The following is a 13422-nucleotide window of genomic DNA, read 5'->3' on the forward strand; positions in this document are numbered from 1 at the left end:
TGCTGAGCAACGCTGTGCCCACAGTCAACAGTAATGTACACTTAACAGTTTGTTAAGGGGGTAGCTCTCATGTTAAGTGTCCTTGGCAAAATAAAATAAAAATTCAGATCATGTCAGAAAACAGCTGGAGAGGAACAAAATGGCTGCTTTTAAGAGATGACTTGAAAATAAAAATTATATTGTAGGTATGATGAGTTTCTTTCTTTTTATTAGGAAACAAAATAAGCCAGGCCAACATCTGGCTTAACGATCACCTGAATACCACATTACTCCATAAAGAAGCTGTTTTTAAAAAAGTTATAAACTTTGAAAGAAAGTTTCCACCCCTCAAATTACAATATTGCTGTGACTGTGTATATAAAGAAGAAAAATTATAAAGATGAGTGCTGTCTACAGACAGTGATGCCACGGGTTGAGGAGAAGAGTGGTAAATCAGCCAGAAATGGAAGGATGGGTAGACACGTGATAAAGTACATACAGTAAAATGTCAATGGTAAAAGCTAGGTGACTGGTATATGAGTGTTCACTGCAAAATTATTTCAAGTTTGCCTTATGTGTGAAAATTTCCACATTAAATGTTAGAAAAAAAAATCAACGAGCATGAGATTACCAAAGAACCCATGCGATTCAGTGCCCTCATTTAAATAACCCTGAGTAAAAGGAACTAGCAGAAAAGGAAGGAGATGAAGACTTCTAAATTTTGAATGAAAAACAATATAAGGAAACAACTTATAGGAACAAAGAAATTCAAAGCCAAAATTTAACACGTGGGGACTGTAGTCATCTTTACCATAGCAAAACAAAGTGAAACAAAAAAAATATGTGAAACTGTTTAAAAAAAATTGAGATTGATGTCTAATAAGTTGGGCACCTTTTCATACATTTTTTGGCTGTTAGGGTATCTGCTTTTGTAATTTCCATATGTACACACACCCAAAAGAATGGCTAAAATTAAATATTAAAATTACAATAGCAAATGTTGGCAAGTATGTGGAGCAACTGAGACTCTCTCATAACATTGCTGGAGGGAGTGTAAATTGACAAAACCACTTTGGAACTGTTTGGCGTTATGTACTAAAATAAAGCACCAATGAAATCACCAATCCTTCATAAAAGCTCAACAGAAATATGTACATATACGGCCAAAAAATGTTCATAGAATGTTCATGGCAGCATTATTCTTAATAGTCCCAAACTGGAAACAACCCATATGTCCATCAAAAATAGAATGGAGGGCTTCCCTGGTGGTGCAGTGGTTGAGAGTCCGCCTGCTGATGCAGGGGACATGGGTTTGTGCCCCGGTCCAGGAAGATCCCACATGCTGTGGAACAGCTAGGCCCGCGAGCCATGGCTGCTGAGCCTGCGCGTCCAGAGCCTGTGCTCCGCAACAGGAGAGGCCCACATACCGCAAAAAAAAAAAAAAAAAAAAAAAGAATGGAAAAAGTAAATTTGAGTATATTCATACGACAGAATTTTATACTGCTATATATACACAGTACTACTTCATGCAACGTGAAAGAATTTCACAATGTTGAGAAAAAAAAACTAGCACAAGAAAAAATATACTATATGATTTTACTTATATAAAGTTCAAAATCAAGTGAAGTTAATCTATGGTGTTACAGATCAGGACAGTAGTCCCACAGACAAGGACGGGGTAAAGACTGGGGTCACTCGGAGGGACTCCGTGGAAGTGGTGTTGATCAATTTCGTAACTTGGATGGTTGGTTATGCGGTGGTTCACCTTGTGACAGTTCATTGAGCTTCACACTTCTGTTGTTTTTTACTTTTCTTTAGGCATGATTTACTTCAAAAGTTTATTTAACAAATTTTTAAATGAACTATAAAATGTCTACATTGTCTTTCTGGAAAAGAAAAAATAGCCATAAAAAACTCGATTTAAAAATAACCTACTAAGTGGAATCAAATTATTTCCCCTCTATAATCAATGAACATTGTGACAAAGCAAAAAGCCTTTACTTTCAAAAGCTTAAATAAAATCATATTTTCCAAACTGATGAACAGTCACATGTTAAAAAGTATTCTTTCTTTTATTTTTATGTCACATGGATAAAACTAGAAAGACTACATTTCAATCACTAGGATGATTTTAAAGTAACCATTTCATTTTTGATATAAATTAATATTTTTTATTTTAAAGGTTTTAAAGAATTAAATAAGCACTCACTAGATAAAAAATGAAATATGCCTTTTTTGTTGTATAAAATGATATTCTTTCAATTTCAAATTTCAAAAGTTCCTTTACCCTTTTGATATGTTTAACAAAGGATAAACATTGTGTCACTTTAATGCACTTAATAGATAAGACATAATTTGTAAGTAGCATTAGTGAAAACAATTTAAGACACAAATCAGCTTTTAGGAAAATAGCACAGTTTGATGCAAGTTTATCTCCTTTCCCTCCCAAAATGAATGAAAGAAATTTATTTTCTGGAGGAACTAAACCAGAAAGGGTTAGGACTTACAGAGACATAGACTGCGTGAAGGAAAGTGAACGTACTCGACCCCAGTGAGGTCCTCCTGCCCACCCCACTCCCAATTCTGTTTCCACAGTGCACGCCCTCACGGACTCTCCTTCAAGTTGCCCACTTCTAAAGGCAAGGAAATCAAAGATTCTTCCCTGGAGAAACAATCTCTACGAAGACTGACGTCTGAGGCGCTTCTAGGAAACAAACTGGTTCATCGGGGGTCACCCTAAAATGGCAATCACTAGTGACACGTGGGGGTCATGCACCCAGAGCTTCCAACTAGCTAGCAGGTATTTCATTCTTAAAATATCACACAAAGCCCCAAATCCTCAGACATTTCAAGTAATTTCGAGTACACAGCAACCATACTAGGAGCAGAAGAAACTTCAAAAATACTGGCATTAATATCCTGAGAGAGAGATGAGCAAGCACTGTATTCAACCTATGAATAGGATGTTATAAAAATAGCAACAACTGACAACTTAAAAAGAGCTCTTAGAATTTAAAGCATGGCAGATGAAGTAAAAATGCAGTAGATTTGATGATAAAGTCAAGGAAGTTTCTAGAAAACAGATTAAACAGACAAAATTGAAAGCTAAGAAAGAAAAGAAAGTTAGAGGATCACTCTACAAGGGTCTAGCATCCAAAAAAACCCAGAAGTTCTAGAAATGGGAACAGACAATGGATAGCAGGGAATTATAAAAAGAAACATTTGAGAAAGTTTCCCATTACTTAAGGACATGAATCTCTTGATTGAAAGGATCCACTGAAATGAAATGCCCACTTCAATGACAGCAACAATAAAAAACACCCACAACAAGACACAGCATTCATGAAATTTCAGAATAACAGAAATCGGAAAAAAAAAAAAGACCCTAACAACTTCTGGAGGGTGGGGGTGGGGGGGAATAGATCTCATACAAAGGAATGGGAATCAGAATGTCACTGGACTTGTCAACAGCAAAGCTGCATGCTAGAAGACATTAGAGCAATGTCCTCAGATTTTTAAAGGAAAGTGATTTTTCAATCTAGAAGTCTATATCTAACCAAACTATCAAGACTAAGGGTAGACTAAAAACATTTTCAGACAGGTAGGGCCTTGAAATTATTGGAGGATGTACCTTACTACAATGAAGGAGGAACTCAAGTAAAAGAAGTAAGTAGGATTCAAGAAAAAGGTTTCAACGTAGAAGGAATTCCCAAGGACAGCTGTGCACCAGGCCTACAAAGTAAGCTGTCTAGACTACCAAGGCCAGTTTCCAAGGGGGAAAAAATGTAGAACTGATAGAGGTTTAACAACTGTGTTTTTTAGATAGCTTATACATAGGCTTGAAAGATACTGATTGAAATATATGGGAAAATCAGCATTAGGCCCATTAAAAGCTAATGAAGAAGCAAGACAATCATTAACCCTGCAAAAACAAAGAGAGAAAAAGAAACGTAAAACAGTAGCACGGGGCTCAGCATCAAACAACACAACAACATCTGATTTAAGATGTCACAATATTATGAGGAAATGAAAAGCGTAAGGAAGAGAGGTTTTAACAGTGTTCAATAGAAAGAGAGTCAACAGGTAAAGTGTAAAATAGGTAAATTAGGAAACAGTAACATAAACATGTTATTTAGAAACATGGAGGCAAACACCAGAAAAATTAGCTCAACTTGTTGAAAGCTCTTCCTTGGATGTGGGTAGGAAGGGTGAAGTAGGGGACTATATAGTTTGTTATAAGCTTTACCATTTAATTAAAAAAATTTTGTAACAGCTTTATTGAGACATAATTCATCTACCACACAATTCACCTGTTTAAAGTGTATAATTCAGTGGTCTTTAGTATAGTAACAGAATTGTGCAACCATCACGACAATCAATTTTAGAATATTTTCATCATCCCCCAAAAGAAGCCAAATACTCATTAGTAGCCACTCTGCATTTCCCCAAATCCCTCCTTTGTTCTTGTTTTTAGTTTTAAATTGTGGTAAAGTATACATAATACAAAATTTACTACTTTAACCATCTTTAAGTGTGCAGTTCAGGGGCATGAAGTACATCGACACTGCTGTGCAACCATCACCACCATCCATCGCCAGCACTTTTTCATCTTCCCACAACCAACAAGAACGCCCCCACTGCCTCACTCCCCCAACCCCCTGCTGGGGGCTGTTACACTGTTCTACTTTCTAGGTACCTCATTTAAGTGGAATCATACAATATTTGTCATTTTGTGCCTGGCTTATTTCACTTAACACAATGTCTTCAAGGTTTATCCATGTTGTAGAATGTATCAGAATTTCATTCTTTTTTAAAGGCTGAGTAATATTCCATTGCATATACACACACATTTTAGTTATCCATTCCTCTGTTGATGGACTGGTGGGATGCTTCTACCTTTTGGCTACTGTGAATAATGCTGCCATGAAAATGGTGCATAAATATCTGTTCAACTCCCTGCTTTAAATTCCTTTGTGTATATACCCAAAAGGTAGAATGAAATGTTTCATTTTTTGACGAATGGCCACACTCTTTTCCACAGTGGCCGTGCCATTTTATATTTCCATCAGCAACACACAAGGGTTCCAATTTTTCCACATTCTTGCCAACACTTAATTGTTTTCGATTTTTTGTTTGTTTGTTTTTAATAATAGCCATTCTAATGGGTTTGAAGTAGTACTTCATTGTGGTTTTGATTTGCATTTTCCTAATGATTAGTAATGTTGAACATCTTTTCATATGCTTATTGGCCATTTATTTATCTTCTTTGGAGATATTTCTATTCAAGTCCTCTGCCCATTTTTGATTTGGTTTGTCTTCTTTTTGTTGTTGAGTTTTAGGAGTTCTTTATATAGTCTGAATATTAACCCCTTTATCAGATATTTGATTTGTAATTCTTTTCTCCCATTCTGTTGAATGTCTTTTTATTCTATTGATAGTGTCCTCTGATGCACAAATTTCTAATTTTGATGAAATTCAATTTACGTTTTCTTTTGTTGCCTGTGCCATTGGTGTCATATCCAAGAAACCACTGTCAAATCCAATGTCATGAAGCTTTTTCTAAGAGTTTTATAGTTTTAGCTCTTACTTTTAGGTCTTTGATGCATTTTGGGTTAATTTTTGCATATGGTGTTAGGTAAGGGTTCAACTTCATTCTTTTGCATGTGAATTTCCAGTTTTCCCAACTCCATTTGTTGAAAAGACTATCTTTTCCTCATTGAATAGAGAATTGGCATCCTTATTGAAAATCATTTGACCACATATGCAAGGACCACATATGTCTGGGCTCTCCATTCTGTTTCCTTGGTTAATATGTCTGTCTTTATGTCACTAAAGACAGTACACTGTTTTGATTACTATAGCTTTGCAGTGAAATTTGAAATCAGAAAGTATGAGTCCTCTAACTTTGTTCTCCCTTTTCCAGATAGTTTTGCTATTCAAGATTCCTTGAGATTCCATATGAATTTTAGAACAAATATTTCTATTTCTGCAAAAATGTCACTGAAATTTTGATAGGGGTTGCATTGAATCTGTAGATTGCTTTGGGTAGTATTGACATCTAAGCTATATTAAGTCTTCCAATCCATGAACAAAGGATGTCTTTCCATTTATTTACATCTTCTTTAATTTCTTTCAGCAATGTTTTATAGTTCTCAATGTACAAATCTTCCACCTCCTTGGTTAATGTGATTATTTTATTCTTTTGATTTATTGTAAATAGAACTGTTCATTTCTTTTTCAGATTGTTCATTATTAGTGAAAGTATCATTTGATTTTTAAATAAGACCCATGTGTTACACTGACAAAAGGTATACATCAAAAAGAGGAGAAACATATTGCAGTTCTCCAAAGCTCAAGTTTAGTCATAAAGGAGATAAACTGCATTTTAAAAGTTTACATTATTTTTATTTATTTATTTATTTTTTGCGGTACGCAGGCCTCTCACTGTTGTGGCCTCTCCCGTCGCGGAGCACAGGCTCTGGACGTGCAGGCTCAGCAGCCATGGCTCATGGACCCAGCCGCCCCGCAGCATGTGGGATCTTCCCGGACCGGGGCACGAACCCGTGTCCCCTGCATCGGCAGGCAGACTCTCAACCACTGCGCCACCAGGGAAGCACAAAAGTTTACATTATTCAATCAGATTCTGAACTTAAAATTTTAAAAAATGCTGACATTTCATACTCTTCAGTATACTGTACTGTAAGAATGAAAGTAAATTTCCATATATCTTCCTGTTGACCTGTAATTTTCTTATTGCAAATAGAATTTGCTTTAGTTAAAAAAAAAAAATCGCACCCATTAACTTACTCCACCAGAGACGAGGAAGTATATCAACAAAGAATTATCTTTTGCAATACCTGATTTCCTATACTTTTTTCTTCACATATGTTTTGCCAGATTCTGTCAGTACTCCTCTAGCAAAACTCCTCATTACTGGAGATATTCGATAGAGGTTCTACATGGGGATTTCAACCCAGACTGGGAGGGTGAATGGGAAGAATTTAATGGATTGTTTTAATTCTTCTGCTTCTGTTTTTCTAAGATCATAGCACCTGAAGATGCCAAAAGACATCCAGAAGGTTTAGAGTTAAATAAAATAACAAAATCAACAACAAAACACAAACTGTAAGATGAAAACTTTGGTTCAATAATTATATTAGATGTAGCCAAAGTGGCTTTGCTGTAAGCCTAAGAATGTACAATTTGAATGTGAGGGAAAAGTTATAAAATTACTTTTAGAATTCCAACTGTCTACACAAATTCCAGATCAGAACTCTAGGAAAAAATGAATTTTTGAGACCTTCTTCCCTTCCATCTGTCTATCAATCAAATATTTATTGAATCACTGTTATACTTCCAACACTATGCTAGGCACTGAGGACACAAAAACAAAAATAAATATTCAACCCCTGCTTTCACAGACCTCATCATGTAAGGTGGTAACAAAGCAATGTGTGGGGGGCACCTTAGGTCAAGGGTAGGTAGTGAGGGAGATGTCAGGAAAGGAAGAGGTGACCTGGGTTGAGTCTTGAAGGAAGAATAGGAAGTAGGGATTATCTCTGATGTATTGGGCAATTGGGCTACAAAGATTAATCAGAGAATCTGTAGTTAGGTCAGTAGTGGAAAAAAGCCACATAAATAACTACTTACAAAACAGTAAGATGAAATGTTATAAGACAGACATGTTACAAAAATAGAGAAGAACAAACTCAGTGAGGAAGGGGAACACAGCATAGGAAAAGCAGCACACAGAAGCCAACGTCTGAGCTGAATCACGGGGGCTTGCAGATACTAAATGGGCCACAACACAGGGAGGACAGTATAGCACTGGAACAAATGTACAAAAGTGAGACACGAAAGACGTCTTGCATGGTTGGAATCTGCATGTGGTTTAGTTTGGCTAAAACTGAAATGTAGCAAAAGGAGGGGTGAGGAGGAAAATACAGTGAGAAAGGAAGGAAGAACTCATGAATGAAGCTGGGAGATGCTAGTGACAAAACCTTCATATTTCTTCTTTTTTCCCTGAAAAACTATGCTTGTTTTTCATTTGAGTGTTAAGAATTTTTCTTATTCCTCTGTGGGAATACTTGATACACTAAATATAGTAAATTTGTCATTAAAAATACTTTTTAAAAACTTCAGTTTTAAGTTTTATTCATCATTAATTTGCAGAAGCTTTAAAGTTTGATATAGTTAAATTAATTGTTTTTTTTTTTTGTAATCGATGGCACTGTTTTTATGTTTGGAAAGTCCAGTTGGAAGGTTACTACAAGAAATATCATTAAAGACCTAACACAAGGTAAAATGGGGGGAGGAGAACCAAGGTAGATTCGATTAATACTATGTGGGAGGAGAGAGACTAGGAGAAAAAAATCACTATCTGGAAGGCAAGATGCATCAGAGGACACCTTCCCAATGAAGGAGCCTGAGTTGGGTCAGCTGAAGATGGAGGACGAATAATACTAGAATATTAGCTTCAAGCTTCAAGGGAGACAAGGGAGGCAAATCCACATTTGCTCTCTCTAGGGTTAGAGTTATTGTTTCCAGTTGCTATAGATCTACAAAATCCTAAGTTTTCTCTTAAGTTCATTAAAATGTAACTTTTAAAACTTCAGAGTATTATAGTGAATCTCAGCACACGTATGGCTTTGATGATTTCATTAAAACGGTAATTATCAAACTGAATTCCATTCTAATTCCACATGATTCAAGTGAGCAATTCATTTTTCCTCCCAGTAAACTCCTAAGTTTTCTCTTGTAGATCTACTTTTTTGCTCTAAATTCTATGACCAGGGCTTCCCTGGTGGCGCAGTGGTTAAGAATCTGCCTGCCAATGCAGGGGACACGGGTTCGAGTCCTGGTCCAGGAAGATCCCACATGCCGCGGAGCAACTAAGCCCGTGCTCCACAGCTACTGAGCCTATGCTCTAGAGCCCGCGAGCCACAACTACTGAGCCTGTGTGTCACAACTACTGAAGCCCGTGTGCCTAGAGCCTGTGCAACGCAACAAGGAGTAGCCCCTACTCGCCGCAACTAGAGAATGCCCGCACGCAGCAATAAAGAACCAATGCAGCCAAAATAAATGAATATAAATAAATAAAATAAACTTAAATTCTATGACCAGCAAGAAATTTAACCTAATGAAACAAGTTAAAAGAAAACCTTTTGGTTGTTTCAACTTCTATTTTTTTGGCTTTTAAGAATCCATGATGGCCTGAGCTTGACATAAGCTTTCGGACATATCCAAAAATTTATGCAAAAAGCAGTGAATAAAATGCAGGCATCTAACCTTATTAACTTACGGGTAAAAGTAAAATAATCTAGATTCACTCTGGCTACAGAAAACAGATTACTCACCTGCGACCACATTCTGAATATTTACCAATATTTTTTAATATTAAGGCAGCTGTTAGTCGGATGTGTTTAGTTATTGGTCCCTCTTTTTCATCCTTAAAAAGGAAAAGAAAAGAAAAAGAATAAAGATCTAAATCACACAGCGTGCACACATTTACAGACAAGGCTTTCGAGGCTTACTCACTGTAAAATCTCGAAAGACAAGGTTTCTTGATCCTCTCCTAAGAGCCATAAGGGCAGCACTGGGATGATTCACAATGGCCTTTTGTGCTCTAGGAGTTGAGCTTGTGCCCCCTACAGCTGGCTGCCTAAATTGACCAGAGAGAGAAAGAGATTGTTAACATGATGCAGCAGACAGACTGATAACGAATGACCAACCTGCCAACCCCTAAGGTGGTTACTCTGAAACTCTGGACACAGGGTGAGTAAAAGCTCCCATGGCCCAGCAGTAATATTCACTCTTGTGTCAGCCTAGGCATAAGGGCTCTCGGTATCAAGGAGAAGTTTCAAGTCTTTTATTTTCCGATCTATCAACTTTAAAGCAAACAACAGATGTTCTGGTACAGCCCATATATCAATACAACATAGTATTCAAAGTTGTGAAGTTCACGTCTTTGAATGCAATGTAAAGATGTTAACAAAGACTAGTCTACAATTTGAGCTGCAAATTATTTTTGCTAAACTGTACCTAGGAGTAAAATAATATTACCTGAGAATGTACTGGTATATGCGGTATATATCCGCATATAACTTTACAGTTGGCCCTCCATATCCACAGTTCCACATTTGTGGGTTCAACCAACCACAGATGATGCAGCACTGCATTATTTACCGTGACAAAAATCCGCATATAAGTAGATCCTCCCAGTTCATACCTGTGTTGTTCGAGGGTCAACTGTACAGTGAAATTTACAGAAAAAGATACTTGGCAGAAAAATGACTTTCTACTGCCTTTAGGGGAAAATCCAAACTCATGATTATGGCTTATGAAACCCTCAGCTATTTACTCCTCATTCTTTGGGTCTCAGTTTGGATGTGCTTTCTACCAGAAAGCCTTCCCTGGTCTCCTAGGTTGGTTTAGGTGGGCTCTCACAGTGTCTTGTGCATATCTTCATTTTAGGACTTATTACACCATATAATAAGAATTACCTATACCTCTCATTGCATCTCCAAACTTGAAAACAGCAAAACATCTTGGTCACGTATACCTCGTGCTATACCTTAGTGCCTAGCACGTGGAATAAATAGTAATGGAGAGAATAAAGTAAACAGTAATGGAATGAATAAAGTATGTAAGCAGCTTCTGTGTTCCTATACTTCTGGTTCTCTGTCTAAAATTTCAACTCTGTGAAGTTACACTATATCTTGTTCTTAGAATTCCCTATGTCTGGCATAATGCCCAGTACACAGCAGTATCTCAATAAATGGTGACAAATTAATTTATTTTCACATTATGAGAATTTAAAATACAGTTGTCCCTTGGTGTCCACGGGGGATTGGGTCCAGGACCCTCTGTGGATACCAAAATCCTGGAACCAATCCCAGGTAGATACCGAGCGATGACTGCATTTGCATATAACCTCCACACATCTTCCTGTGTGCTTTGAATCATCTCTAGACTACTTATACACCCAATACAATGTAAATGCTATGCAAATAGTTGCCAGTGCATGGCAAATTCAAGTTTTGCTTTTTGGAGCTTCCTGAATTTTTTTTTTCCAAGTATTTTTGATCCCTGGTTGGTTGAATCCTCAGATGCCGAACCTGAGGATATGGAGGGCTGACTGTATTTTTCAGGTTACAGAGTTTACAACTAAAGGCCTCAGAAACAGAACAGGAAATACTATGTAAATCTAATAAGGACCTTACAGGAATCTACAGCTAACTCAGAACTTGACTACAAGTATGTGTTCATGAAATAATAGGTAAATGAATAACCATAGAGTAAATGTGACATACACAATTTTATATTGGACCCTCACATGCCACCTTGGCCTCTCCTCAGGAGTAGCTGTAAGAATAAATCTCTTTGCCATTATCAAGTACATGTTCAACTACTCTCTCAAAGGACAAAGAACCATATATTTATTTGCAGTTTACAAAGCTTTTCTCATATATCATCTGTCATTACTTCCAATGACTTGTCTACAAAGTGGAATCAAAATATTAGAGCTACAAGGTACTTACAGACCATGTGGTCCAGCCAAAATGAGAAGTGATTCCTAGGGCATTTACACCATTTGAACAGGGTCACATACATAGCTGGTTAATGGTAGAGGTGGACTACAACCCAGGTTTCCTGTCTCCCGATATACTAAATTGCCTTTTATTACTAAGTTTTGCCTGGTTTCCTGATTTGTCTTTTTTTATGTGCAACAGGAAGTGAACTCAGATTCCTTACTTGATAGAAGATTTCTGACTTCCTGCTTGTCCTGGTTCGTCTTGTTTTAATCCTGCAAGCAGGGCATCCTTTGAACAGTGTTTGTCCTTTTTGAGAAAGAGGAAGTAAAAAACATATGCATCAAGATCTTTAACACAACCAAATGAGTTACAAACCAAATAGTATTAAGAAAGTGTACCTGTAAGTGGGTAATGAAAGAAAATCTCTGTCGCTGAAAAGGCTCACAACCTTCCCAAAGACACTGCCCTGGATATACGTCCTTCCCTCCATGTTCAGTTGCTGCATGGTAGAAAACCTGTGAGGGGGTCTGAAACCACCTACAAAAAATAAAAGCAGTAGAAGTTTTCTAACACTTAGATATGTTCTTTAAAATAGAAAACCTGCTCTCCTAATATAAAAGCTCCAGATCAATGTATAGAAATATTAAGCAAAACAGTGCAAACAAATTTCAAGTTCATTTCATTTCAAAGAATATTTTTTAAATTTCTGCTTATATTTAAAGTCAAATACTCAATTGTTCTGAACACTTCTGGTAATTTGTTTTAAGCCTAGTGTTTCATTCTTAATTCCCTACCTTCAATGAAGGTCAGTTAAGAATCTCTTGAAAGTAAATAAAATTTCATTTTAAAACACAACAGAACATTATCTTATAAACAAATACCATACTCTTGTACTCTTAGAAGCTGCTCAAGCATTTACCAGATCTCATATTACACATAATAAACTCTCGCATATTCAAGCTAAAAGTCTAAATGCTACACATTTTGGTGACTCTGACGTTTTAGTTGAATTCACATTTTGTATGTCCATCTATGTTTAAGAAGTCATGTCTCTCGTTTCTCCAACATCACCCCCTATTCACTCACAGACCCTGAGGCTTAATAGTAATAATACAAATGCCTGAGTGTATCTGGCCAAGGACAGAAACCTGAAGAAAATCAGATACTATACTCCCTTGTTAATTAGAATACATGGTAATGAAAGAATACTGGAATCCAGACAGCAAAGAATACGTTAAAAGACTTCAATTACTAATTAGTAACTCAAACATTTATACAGTCAATAGCTTTGAAGTTTATGGCAGCTCTCTCAGGATCTAATTTTTTATGGATGTCAGATAAACGTGTCTGTATTTGAGCCAATTTTTGATGTGGAGCACATATATAATATTTCAAATTAATATTCCTTCAGGAAATGATAGGCATTTTAAAATAAATTTTAATCAAAAGAATTAAATACTGAATTATAAAAGACAAGGTCAAAAATCATTGTAACTGACATATTTCATACCATTTATATTCATCTATATAAATACTTACCAAAAGTTTATTGTAAAATTATCATGGGTTCAAAGAATTAATATTAGTGTAGTGTGTTAAAGTGTCCACACTACCCAAAGCAATCTACAGAGTCAATGTAATCCCTATCAAAATTCCAATGGCATTTTTCATAGAAATAGAAAAAGCAAGCCTAAAATTTGTATGAAACCACAAAAGACCCCCAAAAGCCAAAGTAATCTTGAGAAACATGAAAAGCTGGAGGCATTATGTGCTGTGATCTCAAGCTATATTACAAAGCTATAGTAATCAAAACAGTATGGTATTGGCATAAAAACAGACACATAGATCAATGAAACAGAACAGAGAGCCCAGAAATAAACCCATATATAGTCAATTAATTTGTGATAAA

The 13422-nt window shown here is 36.4% G+C and overlaps 1 protein-coding gene across 4 annotated transcripts in view; it reads right to left on the reverse strand.

The window, feature by feature from the left end:
* Positions 1–13422, reverse strand: part of ARID2 (AT-rich interaction domain 2) — a 169833-nt gene that overhangs the window by 2129 nt on the left and 154282 nt on the right. For all 4 annotated transcript variants that reach the window (XM_079936949.1, XM_079936951.1, XM_079936952.1 and 1 more), the window contains 4 exons: positions 11912–12050; positions 11734–11819; positions 9517–9640; positions 9336–9427 (listed from right to left, as the gene is read on the reverse strand). In XM_079936949.1, coding sequence (XP_079793075.1) covers positions 9336–9427; positions 9517–9640; positions 11734–11819; positions 11912–12050 — 441 coding nt within the window. The remainder of the gene's footprint in view (positions 1–9335; positions 9428–9516; positions 9641–11733; positions 11820–11911; positions 12051–13422) is intronic.

Source organism: Stenella coeruleoalba (genome assembly GCF_951394435.1).
Source record: "Stenella coeruleoalba genome assembly, chromosome: 11".
In the NCBI taxonomy this organism is placed as follows: domain Eukaryota; kingdom Metazoa; phylum Chordata; class Mammalia; order Artiodactyla; family Delphinidae; genus Stenella; species Stenella coeruleoalba.